Source organism: Grammomys surdaster, unplaced genomic scaffold (assembly GCF_004785775.1).
Source record: "Grammomys surdaster isolate TR1022 unplaced genomic scaffold, NIH_TR_1.0 125698, whole genome shotgun sequence".
NCBI lineage: Eukaryota > Metazoa > Chordata > Mammalia > Rodentia > Muridae > Grammomys > Grammomys surdaster.
The window spans coordinates 641,044-660,098 of NW_021620534.1; the positions used below are offsets into that span (position 1 = coordinate 641,044).

Sequence of the window (19,055 nt, forward strand, 5' to 3'; positions counted from 1 at the left end):
CAGCTCTTTAGAGGAAATTAAAGCTCATCTAGTTTATATCTGAAAATCATCCTGAGATGAGTTTTATAGTAATCTGGCATTTTGTACCAGTAGTCAAGTGATATCTAATGTTTTAAGACATGGTTCTAAAGGAATATATACACAAAATGAAAAAACATTCCATGTCAAAAATCTAGAAGGAAGTAACTTGTATAAATTAAAAAAGCCAGCTACTGAAGGCTTGCTGTTTATATTCCCAACTACATGGTAAATTGTGGGGGAGAATTGTTTGAGTCTAGAGTTCAAGGCCATCCAGGTCAATGTGGTGATATAATATATATTAAAGAGGATTGGGAGTTAAATTTAACAACATTGTCAAATCATTTTTTTGACATTTTAAAATTCTAATCCAGAAAGACAATGTTAGAAGCTAATAGAAACCTTCACTTTTTTAAAAAATCTTTTTCAACCTCCTTTGTCAATTTAAACATCAAAAAAATTATGTTTTCCTGGTAAACTTGAAGAAATCATCCCTAAATCACTGTGGGCACAAAGCTTTGGTATTTAATTTTCTTTAAAAACAAGTACAGTTTTACTTTCTCTATACATTCACAAAACCCTTAGGACTAATGTAAAAAATCAGAAACTAAATCTCTCATGGAAATAAAATGTTGGCTCCTACATCCAGGGTTTTGCTGTCTGTACCAGTCATCCTCTTACTGATGTAATCTGAGTCTTCCTCAGTCAATAATTTAACAAAGTCAGAGTCGTGGTGCTGGTCAGTGGGTCTGCCATCTAGGTAGTGGTCTTGCCTGGAGAAAGAATTCCCACAACAGCACCTTACCACCCTTCTTTTCTTAGACATCCCTACCCTTTCTCCTCCCATGGTGGGATCCTAATTTATTAGGAGCTTTCCTCAGTAACCAAGGTGGAGGGGAGAATCCCACCTACCCAGCAGTGTCTCTCTGGCTCCTTGTATTTAGTCATTGACGTCATCCCAGAATCTTTACATTATCCTTGATCGGCTTACACATTTTGCTTTATTTAGAATTAATTTTGGTGTCTTTGTTCCTAGGATGTTGTCTCTTTATTTTTTAAATAAATGTACAAATAGCCAGGGATGGCTGATTATACCTTTAATCCCAGATTGGGCAACTTGTAAAAGCAGACAGATTGCTGAGAGGTCCACCCAGTCTGATCTACATAGTTCCAGGCCAGTCAGAGACACATAAAAAGATCCTGTTTCAAAAGAAAAGAAAAGAGGAGAGGAGAGGAGAGGAGAGGAGAGGAGAGGAGAGGAGAGAGAAAAGGGGGGGAACAACAAATAGAACTGACACAAAAAGAAAAGGAGTGAGTTAGATGTATAAAATTGTATAACTTTGATTAGATTGGCTTTTTCTTTCTTTTTTGAGACAGTTTCTCTGTGGGGTTTTGTTTGCTTTGCTTTTCTTTCTTTCTTTTTTTCTTTTTTGGTTTTCTGGGACAGGGTTTCTCTGTGCATTAACCCTGGCTGTCCTAACCCACTTTGTAGACCATGCTGGCTGTGAACTCAGATCTGCTTGCTTGTTTCCGGAATGGCAGGATTCTAGGCATGAGCCACCATTGCCCGGCCTAGATTGTCTTTACCTGATTAAATTTTTCAGTTGTTTAAATGTATAGTTTCCTGTGAGAGGCCAAATCTTTTATGTTCAGACTCTATTTTTAGAGAACCTGACCTAAGTCTGAACTCAGACAAACTAACAGGCAGTACCTAACACTAGTTTCCAAATTACCCCTGAACAAGACCAGCAACTCCAAGCTATTACCCCAACAGATCTGTACCCCCAGGTTACAAGGCCATCTCCTGCCTAATGACCACCAATGCAGAGGGGAGCAGAAATTAAGTTTATGATGTGACTCCCAGCACCAGCCAATTGTGTTAAAGACCACGGTAGCTCTCGAATTAGATGCTTTAACACCACCACCACCCCTTGCTTGTAGCTTTCTATAAAGTCTTGCCCTGATAGATATTGGGGGCTCCTCTCTCCACCAAAAACCGTACTGTGTGTTGGTGGTGAGCTGAGCGGCCCCAGCTAGCTACCCTCCTGTGAGTTGCATCAGATTGGCTCCTGACTGTTTTTTTTTTTTTGAGGGGGGGAGGGTGGTGGTGAGAGGGAGGATTGCTAACATTTCCCTGGCACTACATCTGTATCCCCTCGATTAGATTTTCTTTTCTTTACTGGTTTGCTTCTTTGCCATTCATTCTTCATTGATGCGTCACCACCTTTTCTCTTTAGAAGGTTTTGAGATACCTGCTTTCTTTTATATTGTGTTATAGTTAGGCAAACAATTTGGTAGGAAAATATCGGTTTCTCTTAGTCAAAAATAATTTCAGAGATTCCCGGGCGGGGGATATATTTTAAAAATAATCAGTGTTTCAAAGTTGCATTTAAATCTTAATGTCATCATTAAAAACCCTTTTTACTTTCTAATTCATTTTTAAGGCGATTATCTTTACTGGGGAGAGGTTTGCTCTAGGGAATTGCTTAATCGCTCCCGCTCACTTGCTTACCTTGATTTTACTAGATCAAATTCCTATACTTGGAGATTTTATTTCCTTTTCTAGTTTTAAACTATCTAACCCATCAGATTGCTAGCACTCAAGGTATCACGAAGACAGACAGGACCTATATTAGACAAAGTTAAATTTCCTCTGGGGGTTGGCCCGGCCCTTCCCGCTCCCTCTCTCGCGAGACTTGGAAGCCGGAAGTTACATAAAGAAATCTAAACTCTCCGCGGCTCTGTTAATGTTGGCGGGAGCCGGCGGGCGACCTGTCCGGTGTTCTCTGCTGTTCGGCCCGGGCTGCAGGTGCTCGAGGGTGTTGCAGTGGAGTTCCGCGGCCCAACGTCACGATGCGGGTGGCTGTGGCCGGCTGCTGCCACGGCGAGCTGGATAAGATCTACGAGACTCTGGCGCTGGCGGAGCGGCGCGGCCCGGGACCAGTGGATCTCCTTCTGTGCTGCGGCGACTTCCAGGCGGTGCGCAACGAGGCCGACCTGCGCTGCATGGCCGTGCCGCCCAAGTACCGCCACATGCAGACCTTCTACAGGTAAGGGGCGCGCGGCCGGCCTCGCGTGAGGTTCCAGGTCCTTCTGCCGCTAGTCGCGGTGCCTGTTGGACTTGGCGCTTAGGAAATGTCCCTGTCCTACTCTCTGTCCACATCTGGCTCTTCTTCCCAGGGACTGGGGTGACACCAGCAGTGTTAGATACTTTGGAATTGGTAGACACTATGAGTAGTTGACTTAATGATCTAGTTTTTACTGGACCTGCTGTGTGCTAGTCTGGGTTCTAGAAGCCCAGACTATATAGCCTTGCACTTTTCACAAAGTTCTTGATCTCGATGAATGTATGCTGGGTCGTAACTCAAGATTTCATTCATTCTTAAGGGCAGGGATGGGAAGATAGTGGGGACCGTTTGATCGTTGTTGTTGTTGTTTTTTTTTCCCTCTTGCTTTTTCTGCTGTGGTTAGTTTGGTTCCTGACAACTTTACCGTTATGTTGTAGATATTACTCTGGAGAGAAAAAGGCTCCGGTTCTCACCATCTTCATTGGAGGAAACCATGAAGCCTCAAATCATTTGCAAGAGTTACCCTATGGTGGGTGGGTAGCACCAAATATTTACTACTTAGGTATGTATTTATGTTCACTTTTTTTGTCTTGTCAGAATTTGTACCAGTTGGGCAGCTTCTAGAAGATATGTGGTGTTGGTGAATGCCATTAACTTAAATAATCACGAGAATTGAGTTAAAATAGTTAATTATAAATGGCTAGCCATGAATATATACCCATTTTTCTTCTAATGGTTTAAATAATAGTTAATATGATGACAAGTTTATTTGTAGTCTCCTTGATTTTTTTTATTGAATTAAACTTTATAGTGGAAAATGCTAAACGTACATGAGAATACTAAGCAGTATTATAAATTTCTTTACTTCAACATCTAGTACTTTGTTCTACTCCCATATTTAAATATCCAGTATTGTTTAAACTTTTTCTGTGGGAGATGACTGGGATGTCTTAAAGCAAATCCTAACCACTGGGTTATTTCATTTGTATATTTTTAAGTACATGACTCTCCCCTACCCCAAGATTTATTTATTTACCATGTATACAGTGTTCTGACTGCATGTATGTCTGCAAGCCAGAAGATAGCACCAGATTACATTATAGATGGTTACGAGCCACCATGTGGTGCTGGGAATTGAACTCAGGACCTCCAGAAATGCATCCAGTGCTCTTAACCTCTGAGCCATCTCTCCAGACCCTAAGTACACGACTTTTGAGTGATAGGATTTTTTTAGACACATAGTTCTGGTATCATTTTATACCTAACTGACGTAGTTTAGTCCTTATCTCATGCCTTGTCCGTACTCATTTCTCTGCGTGTCAGTTATCAGGTCGACAAATGATTTGCACAGGTAGAATCCAGATATTTGGTGTTCAGAACTCTGTCTCTTTGACTCTTCCCATTCTTCCTTTCTTTGTTTCTTTCTCTTTTTTTTCTTTTTCCTATATAGTTTATTTGTTGTAGGCAATGAAATTGATTGCCTTGTATATTTACTGCACTTTGGATTTATTATGATATCAGTTGAAATGCCCCTTTTATTTTTCCACATTTTTCATCTTTTAAAGTTTGCAGACCTTTTATCTCTTTGTTTAAATGATTGTTTCTAGAATAATTTTCAGGTTTTTTTCTAGTGATGAAATCTTAACTTTTGAAATTTTGTTTTTCTGTGTCATTACTGATTTGCCATCTTTCAACAATCTCCGTACTATGAAGAGATGAACTTGGGCCTGGCATGTTTTTAATTCCAATACTCTGGAGGCAGAGGCAGGCTGATCTCTAGGAGTTTGAGGCCAGCCAGGTCTATGTAATGAATTCCAGGTCACCCAGAACTACACCATAAGACCTGTCTCAAACAAATAAAAAGAAAAGGTGGAATTGTCAGTTGAGTCAAAAATGAAAATGTAGAAACTGCAGGTTCTTTGAACATTACACCTGTTGACTTGACTCCCAGTGTGTAAGTCTATTACAGGGCATTTTCCTTCCTCTCCACTTCTTCCTGCATAACTGCATGCTCAGCTAGGTACCACAGTGCGCTGTTAGGGACCACAGTGTGCCATTTGCTTTTTACCTCCTACCTCCTCATCCTTTTAGAATCCACTTAGTTTGTTGTCTGATTGGCTCCAGACCTTCTCTGCCTGTGGATCATCAGCGTAAGACAAAGTATGAAGAGTGACCTTATTATGGCAAATATTTTCAAATGATTTGAGGACTACATAGAATTTCAGGCTTCTAGAAGGTTTATTCTCTTAGTAGATTCCTTTTGCCTATACCATTTTACTAAATTGCATAACTTTTCAGGTTTGGCTGGTGTCGTCAAATACCGAGGAGTAAGGATTGGTGGAATCTCTGGAATATTTAAATCTCATGACTATCGAAAAGGTATTGTTGTGATAGAGTTACTTTTTATATTTTAGAGCTTGCATGCCCTCTAGTAAAATAACCAAAATTTATAGTTTGACTTATTCATCAGATTTCTTCTGTAAATGATATTATTAATTTTTTATTATAAGTATTTTATGGACAGGAAACTGTAGGTGCTATATAGCATATCTATTTGTCCATGATCTAGTTTTATCAGTATTGTCTCAGGATTTTCTATTTTAATTTTGATTTTTAGGAAATGCAAAAGTATAGGTATAGTTGAAGTTCACTGACTTGACTGTCGCATTCCTCTCTTCCCCATACGGTAGCCAGGGAACTGCTGTTTCCAGTGTTTGGTGTTTATCATTCACTTGATTATTTCATGTCACTGCTGAATACACAGGATTCAGTGTGTTGCACGGTGTGTTTTACACTTTGTGTAAATGTATCTCATTGCTTGCATCTTTTGCAGCTTACTTCCTGCTTTAACATGGTTTTGAAGTCCATGTCATTATAGCATCTGTAATGTCATGATAACAATCTGAAATTTGCTCCTTTGTATGTAGATAGTATTTCGTTGTTTAGATACCACAGTTACCTTTCATCCCACCATATCTAAGTGATTTTTGGTTAGAGTAGTGGCTTACATTCATATAGATTCTACAAACTTCATGAGTTAAATTGACAACTAAAACTTACATATTTAATGTAACTGTTAATTGAAAATCAATTTCTTCATCCTATCCCCTCTGCTCTCCATGGTGCTAAACTGTTGGCATGGACTCCAAACATAGGTTCTTTGTTACATGCTCCATGTGAATGTAAATTTGGAACCTCTTTTGGAAAGATAATGGTAATATAGTTTATTTCTCTTCAATTTAAGGTCATTTTGAGTACCCCCCTTATAATTCATCTACCATAAGGAGTATTTATCATGTGAGAAATATAGAAGTCTACAAATTAAAACAGGTATGTGAAAAGTATATAACAGAGACTTGAAATAAATTTAATTTTGTAAATTTAAATCTGTAAAATGTATTTGATTATGTTGGCTTGCAATATTTGAGACTACCACTTTAGCATTTCTACAGTTCAGTTTGGATAGTTTTTAGGAGGTTCAGAGTTGAACAGATTTTAATTTTTAATGGTTAAAACTTTATTGTGACAAGCAGTTGTAATTTAATTTGTGATTGCACATATTATACTTACGTTAAGGGTAAAGAGTATATGCTGAAATAAAGTGATATTTTTTTAAAGATTTATTTATTTTATGTATGTGAGTACGCTGTTGCTCTTTTCAGATATAACAGAAGATCCCATTGGATCCCATTACAGATGGTTGTGAGCCACCATGTGGTTGATGGGAATTGAACTCAGGACTTCTGGAAGAGCAATCGGTGCTCTTAACCACTGAGCCATCTCTCCAGCCCATAAAGTGATAATTTTAAGTAAATATTTTAGCCAAGTATGATGGCACACACCTCTAATCCCATCACTCAGCAGGCTGAGGCAAGAAGATGATGAGTTTGAGGTTAGCTTGGGCTACAACATAGACCCTAATGTCTGGAGAAAAAAAGAGAGGAAACAAAATTTTATAGCACTAAATTTTAGTATTAGATAAAACTAACTAAATCATAGTATCAAATATAAAACAACTAATGGGAAAGATGATATAGGATATGACAAATTGTGAAAATGGTATCAAAATACTGATTTAGCTGATGAATTAGTGAAACTAAGTTTTTGAGCGCCCACTCCAGAGCTGACACTGAGATGAGCAGACCTCACATGTGCTGTTTCCTATGATCTCATTCAGGTTTGCTGAGGTAGCTCTCACTCTGCTTCCCTCTTTAAGAATGGCTTAGTGGTTAAGATCACTGACTGCTCTTCCAGAGGACCTGGGTTTAATTCTCAGCACCCACATGGTAGCTCACAACTGCTTACAACTCGAGTTCCAGGGATCTGACACCCTCATACAGACATACTTAGGTAAAACACCAATGCACAAACAGCAAGAACGCCAAGTCAAGATGTAGGCAGACAAGGAACCTGCCAGGACCTCCCTGATAGTGTCTAGTAGAGCCAGTCTCAGTCCTCAAGCCCGGCACTGTCCCAGAGCTGCAGGGCATAGTGCTCCTGGGCCTTTCTTATGGTCCATTTGTACTCTTCTTTTGGATACCTTTGTTTACCAATCTAAATCCTACTTCTCCCTTAAGACCCAACTGGATCCTACTTTCCAACAGCAGTTGTCTAGTTTGGAGCCGTCACCCTTGGATTCTCATTATCCTCTCCTCAGTGACTGCTGTACCTGAGCTCCAGTATGTGTTGTCTTAAGTGGCTACTGTTTCACTTTAGTCTCCCCAGTCCTTGTCTCACATTACTTGATCGTGCTGAAGAGTGAGTAAAGTGAGGAGCGCGTTTTCTGTTTTCCCTACAAGCAGCTTTAGGTATTCATTTATGTAGCAAAGGAGGAGTGTGTAGTTGGTACTAAACCAACTGTGTTTATTTAGTTAGGGAAAAAGATGGCGGTCTAGGAGTCCACAGCCAAGGCTGGTGGTGCAAGCACTCTGCTGTTCAGCTACACTCCCATCCCAGGTTTTTCCTGTTACATTTTTGGATTTACTGTGTTAATTGTGTGGGGAATTTTATTAAATCTGTTTTCGTTAGATCTTCAAAATTATTACTTTACCAGGGAAAAGGAACTATGGCTATTATACATTTTAGCAATCTGGTGTGGCAGGCCTCAGCTGATCGGCAGACTAATAAAGATGTCTCTGCTGCCCTGCCTTTGCTGCAGAAAATAGGATCATTTCTGAGGCACAGAAAAGGCTGCTTCTCCTTGTCTAGGTGAATGAGGAGCTTAGTATTCTTATTATTTCCTTAAAGTGTCCTTAGGAAATTAACACAGGAAGCAAGATCACCAGTCAACAAGAGGAATGCTTGGTTGGGGAGGGAGTTGCTTTTGGTTATTCTCTTTCTAAGAATTTTCTTTCTGTTTTTCTGTTCTTAAAGTTAAAGCAGCCTGTACATATATTCTTATCTCATGATTGGCCAAGAAATATATATCATTATGGAGATAAGAAGCAGCTTCTTAAGACCAAATCTTTTTTCCGCCAAGAAGTGGAGAACAGCACACTAGGGAGTCCCGCGGCCTCGGAGCTGCTGGAGCACCTGAAGCCTGCGTACTGGTTCTCAGCGCACCTTCATGTGAAGTTTGCAGCCTTGATGCAGCACCAGGTAGGACAGCAAACACCCTCTTAGCCTTAATAAATGCTTACTGGACAACCATGACCTAGGCACTCAGTGTGGGGAAGAAATGAGCAAGCAATTACAGAACAGGGTGAGTGTGGGAGAAAAAGGCTGAGGTGCTTGAGGGTACCTGGTTCAGACTGTGGTTAGGCTGGGGTTGATCTTGAAAGGGAAGGTTTTCAAAGAACTGCATGGCTGAGCTAAATCTAAAGTGCCAGGAGGAAATAGAGTCTATGAGTGTTTTAATTAACAGACCAACGTGTGTGAAGACTTAAAGGTCCCAGAGCACAATGCACTTGGGTGCTAGCTCCTGTCCCTGAGGTGTAGAGACAGATACAGCTGGAACAGAACCATAGCTGCTTCTGGGCAGAGCTCAGGCACTTATTTCTTCTAAAGACTACATTAGAAAGGGCCTTACAGGGCTGGAGGGATTATTCAGCATTTAAGAACACTGGTTGCTCCTCCAGAGGTCTTCCATTCAATTACCAGCAACCACATGGTGGCTCATGACCATTTCTAAAAGATTTGATGCCCTCTTCTGGCATGTAGTTGTATATGCAGACAGAGTACTCCTACATTTTAAAAAAGATACATAAATAAATTTAAAGCCGGGAGGGCTTAAGAATATTTTCAAGTAAAACTCTGTTTCAGGAGCATTCTACCTCCAATGCAGAGAAGGGTTTGGTCCAGTAGCTTTGGGAAGCACTGCATGTCACATCCACAAAGACAGTGCCCATTGGGCCGTTAGACCTCTGAGAAGGTCTCCAGAGCAGAAATCTCCAGTTGCTAACCCTGTATTTTTTGATGGTTTCCCTATGGAATATTTCAGAAATAAGCAAGAGTTTTGGTTTAAAACTCTAGAAGGTGATGGGAGTCTGATGAAACCAGGTGGTGGTTCTAAAAAGATGGATTGGCAGGTTTGTGTGGATTGGAGTAATGGTAAATCAGAGACACCTCAGAGACGCGGTGCTGCTTAGCAAAGCAGGAGTTTCTAACCAAAGCAAAGAACACAGAGAATGAAGTAGATTCTAGTGGAAGCAGAGAAATAAGGATGGTGAGAGCAGGGAGTACAGGATGACGGCCATTTAGAAAATTCAGGGTTAACAGTTGGAAATCTGACGTCTTCTATAGACTTTCTCAGAGTCTGTAATGCATTAATGAGCACTTTCTAGAAAGGAATGTGATATTGTAATGCTTTCCAGACTTTTTTCCTACTTTAACAACATGCCCAAGATAGTTGGTACATGAAGATACTCCCAAAGCCCTTTGTGCTGTGGTCCTACAGAAGAGCAGAGATATCCTTGACTTCGTCTGTGATCATGCTTGCTTTATGATGTCCAAGCACACCTGTAGACACGGCTCTCCTTTTCACATCCGCCTGCTTGGTTTTACTTCTTTTTTTTTTTTTTTTTTTTTTTTTTAAGATTGGCTAATTCTTTATTTTTACATACTTGATGAAGGAGCGTTCCTTAAACACATTTTCTCCAGTGGAAAACAGAGCATGAAAAGCGGCTTCCAGCTGCTCTGCTCAGGGCCTGGGCTCCTCCTTGCCTGAATGGTGAGGAGGAGGGGTGTATTTCCCCTCTTTCATTAGCTTTTCCCACTGTCTCTTGATGTCACGCATTCGCCTCATCGTTTTGAACCGCAGAAGGCATTCCTCAAAGTCTTCAAACTCTATCTTGCACTCTTTCTTTGCCCGGGTAGCACCGATCGCATGTGCACACTCTATCCACTCTTTTTCAAAAGCGTGGCACCGAGCAGCATTCTTGTAGGGCTGTTCAGCACTTTGGAAATTAAAGTGACGGTCTAGGCTAATGCCCAGCTTTTTCTGAATATCAAGGAAAGGCATGGCTGGGCCACCCACAGCGAGAGGAAATTTGTCAAGGAGCAATCCCTAGCAAAGCTTCTTGGCTGTGCGGAGACAGCAGCGCCTACCGCACTTCAGCAGTGCCCTTGTCAGGTCCCTGGGTGCAGTTCACTCACGACAGCCGGCTCCGGGAGGACCTTGGTTTTACTTCTTAAGGGCTCGTGGCACTCCTGAGTTTTTTGGGGGTGTTTGTTTGTTTGTTTATAAGGTGGTGGAGGTCTCAATGTGTAGATCAGGCTGGCCTTGAACCCCCGATCTGGCTGCCTCTGCCTTCTGAGTGCTGGGTTTAGAGACTTGAGCTACCATGCCCAGCCAGCTTCTGAGCTTCTATTGAAGTCTGGTTTCCTGCTTTCCTCAGCTCCATCTTCTGTTGTCATCCTCAGGAGTCATCTCTGTGTACCACTGATAGCTTGAGTCCTTTTGATTGGCTCATCAGCCTCCTTTAACTTGCCAGTGTTCTATTAACACTTTCGCCTACTTCAAAGTCACTTTTTCTCAAAACTGTCTTGTTGCCAGATCTTCCCATAGTCTCCAGTCACCACTACAGGACTGATCCTTGATCCACGGGTGTGGCACGCCGGCCTTGTCCTTTCCCTGCTTCTCCTTTCCTGTTTTCAGCCGGTCACTTTTGTCCTGGTTTTTGTGACCTTCATACTTAGGCTATCTCCCTCTGTCTCTTTTTGTTGATTTCACTTTTGAGAAAAATAGTTTTGTTGGGCTACAATTTACATATCAAGATTTTTAAAATTTATTTATTTTTATTTATATGAGTACACACACTGTTGCTGTCTTCAGACACACACCAGAAGAGGGCACCAGATCTCATCACAGGTGGTTGTGAGCCACCATGTGGTTACTGGAAATTAAACTCAGGAACTCTGGAAGAGCAGTCAGTGCTTTTAACCTCTGAGCCATTTTTCCAACCCAAGATTAACACTTCTTAAATATATAATTCAGTAATTTTAAGTAAATGTCTACAGTCTTATGAATATGAATACCACAGTAGTCCAGTCTTTTTCTTGTTTTATTTTGTTATTGTGGTTTTTTTTTTAATTTTTAAAAAAATTTTAACAGCTTATTTTATGAATGTGAGTACACATACTGTCGATTTCCTCAGACACACCAGAAGAGGGCATCAGATCCCATTACAGATGGTCTGAGCCACCATGTGGTTGCTAGGAATTGAACTCAGGACCTTTGGAAAAGCAGTCAGTGCTCTTAATTCTGAGTCATTTCTCCAGCCTTGGTTTTTTGGTTTTTGGTTTTTGGTTTTGAGACAGGGTTTCTCTTTGTAGCCCTGGATGTCCTAGAACTCACTCTGTAGACCAGGCTGGCCTCTAACTCACAGAGATCCACCTTCGTCTTCCTCTGGAGTATTGGATTAACCAGCCACCATCTATCTAGCTCACAGACACCATGTCCATCACGCCCCAGAATCATTGCATCTATTGTCCCTGTTTGTAATCAACTTGGCATCCTTAGCTGTAGACAACCCCTGATTTGAGTTGTGTTCTTCTGAATAACTCATGTAAAAAGAATCATAAAGTACATGTTTTTAGCAACTAGTTTCTTTCATTTGTTTGTTTGTGTGAGTCACTCATGTAACAAAGCAAGTCAGTGTTTGATGACATCTTCCTCTTCCTCCTCCTCCTCTTCCTCCTCCTCCTCTTCCTCCTCTTCCTGTTCCTCCTCATCATCAGTGTTTGTTTTGAATTTTGAAAGAATTGGCAGCCAACAGTGGTTAATGCTTTGCACATCATTGCCCAAGTGGATGTAGACTGCCTTCCCTTTTTCTTTTCTCTTCTTTCTTATTTATTTATTTACTTACTTGGTAGTCATTCTTTTAACATAGAATTGGGAGCATGTGTAAGAAATGTTATCTCTGCTCTATTCAATGTATGATTACTTGTGATGTTTTAACATTCTTAAGTCGTGGTTTGTATCATCTAGGCCACAGATAAAGAACAAGCAGGCAAAGAAACCAGATTTTTAGCCTTGGACAAGTGCTTGCCACACAGAGACTTTCTTCAGGTAAGAACAAAATGAATCATTTCAGGAAAGTTTTCTCTTCCGGTGATTTTAAAGAACTAGTTTTTACTTCCAAATTTATTCATGCTATTTATAATTTATATTTTCTGAGAATTCTTTGATGTTGCTTATGTTAACATTTTAAAATTAAATTGATTTAAAATTATTAGAGTGTTAAACATAAATGAATTACCTAACCTTTCCGGTTTTGTCCTGTAGGTGTTAGAGATAGAACATGACCCCAGTGCTCCTGGGTACTTAGAGTATGATGCTGAATGGCTTACTGTCCTCAGGGCCACTGATGACCTCATTAATGTGACTGGGGGCCTGTGGAATATGCCTGAAGACAATGGTCTGCATACAAGGTAGTTCTGCTCCCTTTAGAACTTGCCTTCTGCACTGCACGCACACTTGTCTCTCCTCTGTGCTGTGTTCTGCTTCCTGAGGAGTTTGCTTGTCTGCAGAAACGGTGGGGAGCGAGGTGACGATGGTTTTGGGTTCTGAGCATCTGGCAAGCCTCCCAGCAAGTGCCTGCTTGATGATCTGACACATTGTGAGCTGTAGTAGTTCCTCTAGTCTCTGATTTGGGCCTAATTTAGGGATTTATACCCCCTGGCTCCAGCATGCACTGGCCATGAGACCCCAACTTTGTACCCTCGGTTCACTGACTATTATGTTTTATTTCTAAAGACTCTTTGCTAAGTTAATTATAATTTTACCATGTGAGGTTTTTTTAGATTTTTTATTTTATGTATGTGGGTTTCCCTGCATGAATGTCTGTGAATCACGCATTTGCCCAGCACCAGTGGAGGCCAGAATTGGGAGTCGGATCCCTGGAACTGATATTACAAATGGCTGTGAGCCAACATGTAGATGTGGGAATTGAACCTGGATCCTCTGGGAAAGTACCCTGTGTTCCTAACCACTGAGCCATCTTTGCAGCTTTTGTGTAGAAGTTTTGTTTTGTTTTGTTTTTAGAGACAGGGTTTCTCTGTGTAGCCTTGGCTGTCCTGGAACTTATTCTGTAGACCAGGCTGGCCTCAAACTCAGAGATCCACCTGCCTCTGCCTCCCCAGTGCTGGGATTAAAGACCTGGGCCACCACTGCCCATTTTTTAGTAGAATTTTTAATGTTTCTTTTTTAATCTTTGTATCTGGAGTCCATACTTAGGTTTCATTACTTACTGTTTGAAGGTGATAACTTGTATAAACCAATTGGTCTGATCGTTACAGGTGGGATTATAGTGCAACCGAAGAAGCTATGAAAGAAGTAATGGAAAAATTGAACCATGACCCAAAAGTCCCCTGTAACTTCAGCATGACAGCTGCTTGTTATGATCCTAGTAAGCCGCAGACACAAGTGCAGCTGGTTCACAGGATCAATCCACAGACTACTGAATTCTGTGCCCAGCTTGGCATCACAGACATTAATGTCATGATTCAGAAGGCCAAGGAAGAACATCATCTGTGTGGTGAATATGAACAGCAGGGTGATCTGGGGACTGATGAGTCTGAAGAGGACCGGAGTGAATACAACACAGACACATCTGCCCTGTCCTCCATTAATCCAGATGAAATAATGTTGGAGGAGGAGGAGGAGGAGGAGGAGGAGGAGGAGGAGGAGGAGGAGGAGGAAGAAGCTGCAAGTGCTCACAGTGACATGAATACACCTTCTGTGGAGCCTTCTTCTGATCAAGCTTCTGACCTCTCGACAAGCTTTTCTGATGTCAGGAACTTACCAAGTTCCATGTTTGTGTCTTCGGATGATACATCCCATTCTCCAGCTAGTGGGGAAGGGAAATCTGGTGAAACTGTAGAGTCTGGGGATGAAAAAGACTTAGCTGAGTTTCCACTGAAGAGGCTGAGTAATGAACACGAACCTGAACAAAGAAAGAAAATAAAGAGGAGGAACCAAGCCATCTATGCTGCAGTAGATGATGAGGATGCTAATGATGAGTAAGACAGGCCTTGACTTTGTGATAAATATAGATATGTGATTTCAAGACCCTATTTTTAGGGCAAAATTTCTGATTTATGACTGAACTTTGTAATAATGAAATGATGGAATTTTGGTTATAAGCTCTGTATTTAGGTGTATGTTTATATGATTCAGATATAGACTTATTAAAATTTCATATGAAATTTGATGACCATTTTTAAGACATTCACTTCCATGAATCTTAAGAAACACTGTTCTCTAAGATGGGACTATGAAGATTTTGTAAATACATTAAATGCCACTTAATTGCTGAAATTCTCCTATTGCCTCTTATATATTACATTTTAGCTGAATTTTTATGTAATTTTGGTACCTATATTCAGGTTATCTTGGCATCGTGCAGTTTAATACTAAATAATATATTAATATATAATTATTCAGTATTAATTAAATCTAACACAAGTGTGTAAATGCTGTCCATCCTGCTGCATGATAGATCAAGGGTAGTGAAATATTTTCAGAGATCATGTGGAACACCTCTTGTCTGGAGTTACAGAACTTGGGCTGCCTGGGGAGATTGCCCTGGACTTTGGAAGAGGAATCATGGTGTCCCAGGGTCCATTCTCATTCTGCAGCAGTCCAGATCCAGGCACTAGTTTAGGGGAGGCCTGAAGTGGCTAGCATTCATCTTGTCAGCATTGACTTCATAAAGCTATAAAGCTTGTCGGCTTTGAGGCTTCTGTTTCCTTTTTTTTTTTTTTAACTTTAAAAGATTGTTTTCTTATTTACATTAGTATTTGAAACTGAATTTTCCCCATTCTTTTGAATTCCACAAATCCAGATTGTGGTTTTCCCCAGAAAAGTCTTTTTAAAAGGAAAAGAACACTTGCATGCCTGAGGTAACTTAGAGTATTGAACTCCCTTGAAAATATTTTAAAGCAGAAAATATAAGACAAACACTAGAATTAATAAATGTTAATCTTAAAAAAAAAACAAATAGTGCTCTAGTTTACCCAAGACAGTATGCAAGTACAGGCTGTGCTTGGTGGGCCAGACCTTTAATCCTAATATCAGGGTAACAAGCAGGTGGACCGCTAAGGTGAACCTGATCTACAAAATGGGTTCCAGGTCAGCCAGGGCTATGTAGAGAGACATTGTCTCAAAAAAAAAAAAAAAAAAAACAAAAACAAAAAAGAATGTAAATACAAAGAAAGATGCCAAAAATGTTATTCTTACAACACTGTAAATGCTTGGTAGAATGTATGGTTGCAATTTCTTAGAAATAGAATTTATTGATGCCAGTCGTGCTTGAAATGGATCAAATACATTTCCACAAAAGAAACCAGAAAATGATTCCCATGAAGTTCCTGGTGGCTTTGTAACCTGAATGACAGCGTGTGTTACCTGTTTTCATAGGCAATGGGCAGAGACAAGTTGAATCCTTTAGTTATGTTCTAGCTAGGTGGTGGGCAATCTGAGACCACAGCGGGTTCACATCCTAAGAGGAATAAACCACACTGTAGTTCATCTCCAGCCAACAGGCTACATACGGAGGGAGCAGACATTGCAGGACTTAGCCTCCCTCCTGTGGTCAAGTGGTCAGCCCCGTCCCTGACGTCCATGGTTTCGGTGTCTCCTTATTGTCTGCACTGCTCCCTTGTTTAGTGTTTCTTGGAACACCTGTTTGGACACTCCCAAGGACACTTGAGTGGTTCATGTCCGCAGGTGGTATCCTGTGTTCCTCCGGGTGCCACCTGGGCTTGGGGCTTAACTCAGAATGAGTAAACCATCAGGAGTATGTGCTGGTGAGCTGTTTATGATGTGTACATGCAGATTTCTTTCTGTAATGAGTTCATGCCCTGTGGCATAGTTTCAGGAGGAAACTACCTAGCTTTTAAAGCCAAAATATAGAAAAGAATAACTTCATTTTGTGAAGCAAATGTACCATTGATGCCAAATCTAAAATAGATATAAAGAAACATCAGTCTCACAAAATATCAACAAGCCTTGTGGCTGGAGAGATGACTCAGCCAAATTGAAACAGAAGACCTAGGTTCCATTCCCAGCATCCACATGGCTCACAACTGTCTTTATTCCAGTTCTAGGGGATCCAACACCCTCTTCTCCTCTCCTTGGGAATCATTTGTACACATGGCATGCAGACATACATGCAAACAAATACATGTATGGGTATATACATAAAACAATAAAAATTAAGAAAGCTTATAGTACATTTAAAGGTGATGTGGCATGAGCCAAACAGTAGAGATGGTTCAATACTATGAAGACTATTCATACAATGGAAATAGTAGATCTAAGGGCAAACCATGATGATTTCCATAGATGAAGAAAATTCAACTAAAACCTACCATCTAGCTTGCTGTGGAAATGAAGCATGTATCAAAGCCAAGGAACAAGACAAGGACCCCTGCCTCCACTGCAATCCACAATGTATCGGAAACAACCAAGCAAAGCAGAGAAAAGAACACGCTGAGGGCGGTCTGTGTACGGATGCTGAGGAGATCTGTGTGTAGGAATGGTCTGGTAGTTCACGTAGAAAACACAAAATCCAGATTAAAGTCAATATAAGCATTACTATACCCCAGAAAAATAAGATACAATATGAGGGATGAGGGCCGGGGGGCTGGGATGCTGTTAATTTCTAGCGTGTCATATGCTGGGCGTTGTGTAGCTCCAGCACTTGGCAGGTGGAGGTGGGAAGATCAAGAATCTTGGGATACAAGGTACTTTGTCTCTAATCATCATCATCATTGTCAACAATACAGATTAAAAACTGTCCAAGAGTTGTAGGAAAGAAAACTTAGAAATACACTTTGCTCAACGTCTTTGCAATTCTGTGGTCATGTGACTAGGGATAAAGCTGTTACCACACAAAGCAGAACAAAGCATATACAGTTTAAATTGTGTCATTAGATTACAAATCTTGATTGTCTAGGAAATACACTAGTTTTATAAACAAATTGATTTTAGCTTTGTTACCAAGTGGTCAGTGGTCATGGGCACTTGCTATTCTTGCAGAGATCCAAGGTTTGATTCCCAGCACCCACATGGTAACTCACAACTGTATGTAAAATTCCACAGTATCTAAGTTCCTCTTTTCCTCTAGGGGTGTCAGGCTCACGCATGGTGAACATCCATACATGCAGACAAAACTCTTACACATAAAATAAAAATAAATCTTTAAACAAAATTCCAAATGAATGTTTCTAAGAAGCTAGCAATCACAACTGAGGACTCTAGGGAAATAGACCAAGGTCTACTCTGTCTAACCCTTTTTATTTTTTCCTAAGTTAGCTCAAGCTAGCCTTGGATTTGAAATCTTCCTGCCTTAGCCTCCCATGCACTGGGATTACAGTGAGTGTCACCAGGCCTGACTGATTTTGCAAACTCAGGACATGCGAGGAAAACTCCTTATCACTGGATCAAAACCCTGGATCAGTGGGGATATGGGTGGGGATAGCCTAGAGGAGTTGGAGGGATGGGGATAGGGGTTCACATAGCTTTACCCTCCCTACCTGGAATCAGACTGACCATGGGATACAATGTCTTCACAGAAAAAGTTAATTCAAAGCCCAGCGGGAAGATTGTCAAAAGTCAAAACCCCTGTCAAAAAGCAACAGCTACTCCAGCCTTTAGAGACCATGAAGAGGGTTCTTATGCACTTCGTCTGCCTTTCCACTAGGGGAGCTACTAGATACCCTCCAACCTTGTGTTCCACTCTGAAATCTCTAATGGTATTTCTGGTCTCCGGATCAAGCCTCTGGCTCCTGCCTGAGTCTCCTTTCTTTCTTTTTTAAACTTCTATGCTTTGGCTGCTCTTGATGGAATCCAGTGACAGCCAGCCAACCAGTATATGGAGTCCCATAACCTGAGAAGCAGTAATCTATACTTTCCTGCCATTGCGGTTCCAGCCCCAGCCCTTGTCAATAGATCACAGAAATGATTCTGGGTCCATACGTTAAAATCTCTAGGTTTTGTTTCTCATGGGACTTTGTTTCACTTGTTCTAAAGATTTATTTTTTTATGGCCTGGAGAAAATGTTCAGCAGTTAAGAGTGCTTGCTACTCTCGTAGAGCACTGATAAAAAGAATTTTTAAAATTTTTATAAATTGTGTGTGTGCGTGTGTGTGTGCGTGTGTGTGTGCGTGTGCGTGTGCGTGTGTGTGTGCGCGTGTGTGTGTGTGTGCGTGTGTGTGTGTGTGTGTGTGTGCGTGTGTGTGTGCGTGTGTGTGTGTGTGTGCGTGTGTGTGCGTGTGTGTGTGCGTGTGTGTGTGCATGTGTGTGTGTGTGTGCGTGTGCGAGTGTGTGTGTGTGTGTGTGTGTGTATTAGAATATGCATGTAGTGTGGGTGCCCAAGGAGGTCAGAAGTGTCAGATGTCCCCTGGAACTGGAGTTACAGGCAGTTGTGAGCTGCCTGATATAGATTATGGGAACTGAACTTGGGTCTTCTGCAAGAGCAGTACACTCTTAACCATCTCTCTAAAACCTCTTTTTTTGTTTTGGTT

At 40.9% G+C, this 19,055-nt stretch overlaps 1 protein-coding gene and 1 pseudogene across 2 annotated transcripts; one reads left to right on the plus strand and one right to left on the minus strand.

The window, feature by feature from the left end:
- The first annotated feature begins 2,730 nt into the window (after nucleotides 1-2,730).
- Nucleotides 2,731-15,263, plus strand: Dbr1 (debranching RNA lariats 1). 2 transcript variants are annotated; one of them, XM_028788061.1, is made up of 8 exons: nucleotides 2,745-3,068; nucleotides 3,524-3,648; nucleotides 5,385-5,465; nucleotides 6,331-6,416; nucleotides 8,460-8,684; nucleotides 12,514-12,594; nucleotides 12,811-12,956; nucleotides 13,824-14,844. In XM_028788061.1, the coding sequence occupies exons 1-8, from the start codon at nucleotides 2,872-2,874 to the stop codon at nucleotides 14,548-14,550; spliced, it is 1,668 nt and encodes a 555-aa protein (XP_028643894.1). In that variant the 5' UTR covers nucleotides 2,745-2,871; the 3' UTR covers nucleotides 14,551-14,844. The 2 variants fall into 2 exon arrangements, with proteins under 2 accessions (XP_028643895.1, XP_028643894.1); XM_028788062.1 differs by lacking the exon at nucleotides 5,385-5,465 and having other exon boundaries at nucleotides 2,731-3,068; nucleotides 13,824-15,263.
- On the minus strand, nucleotides 10,124-10,700 carry LOC114639316 (annotated as a pseudogene).
- Nucleotides 15,264-19,055: the final 3,792 nt, after the last annotated feature.

Excerpts from the sequence above, each read along its gene's own strand:
- Dbr1 (XM_028788061.1), top strand. The coding sequence starts at position 2,872 with ATGCGGGTGGCTGTGGCCGGCTGCTGCCACGGCGAGCTGGATAAGATC. Across the intron at positions 3,069-3,523 it reads CACATGCAGACCTTCTACAG|ATATTACTCTGGAGAGAAAA; the intron begins GTAAGGGGCGCG and ends GTTATGTTGTAG. Across the intron at positions 6,417-8,459 it reads AAGTCTACAAATTAAAACAG|TTAAAGCAGCCTGTACATAT; the intron begins GTATGTGAAAAG and ends CTGTTCTTAAAG.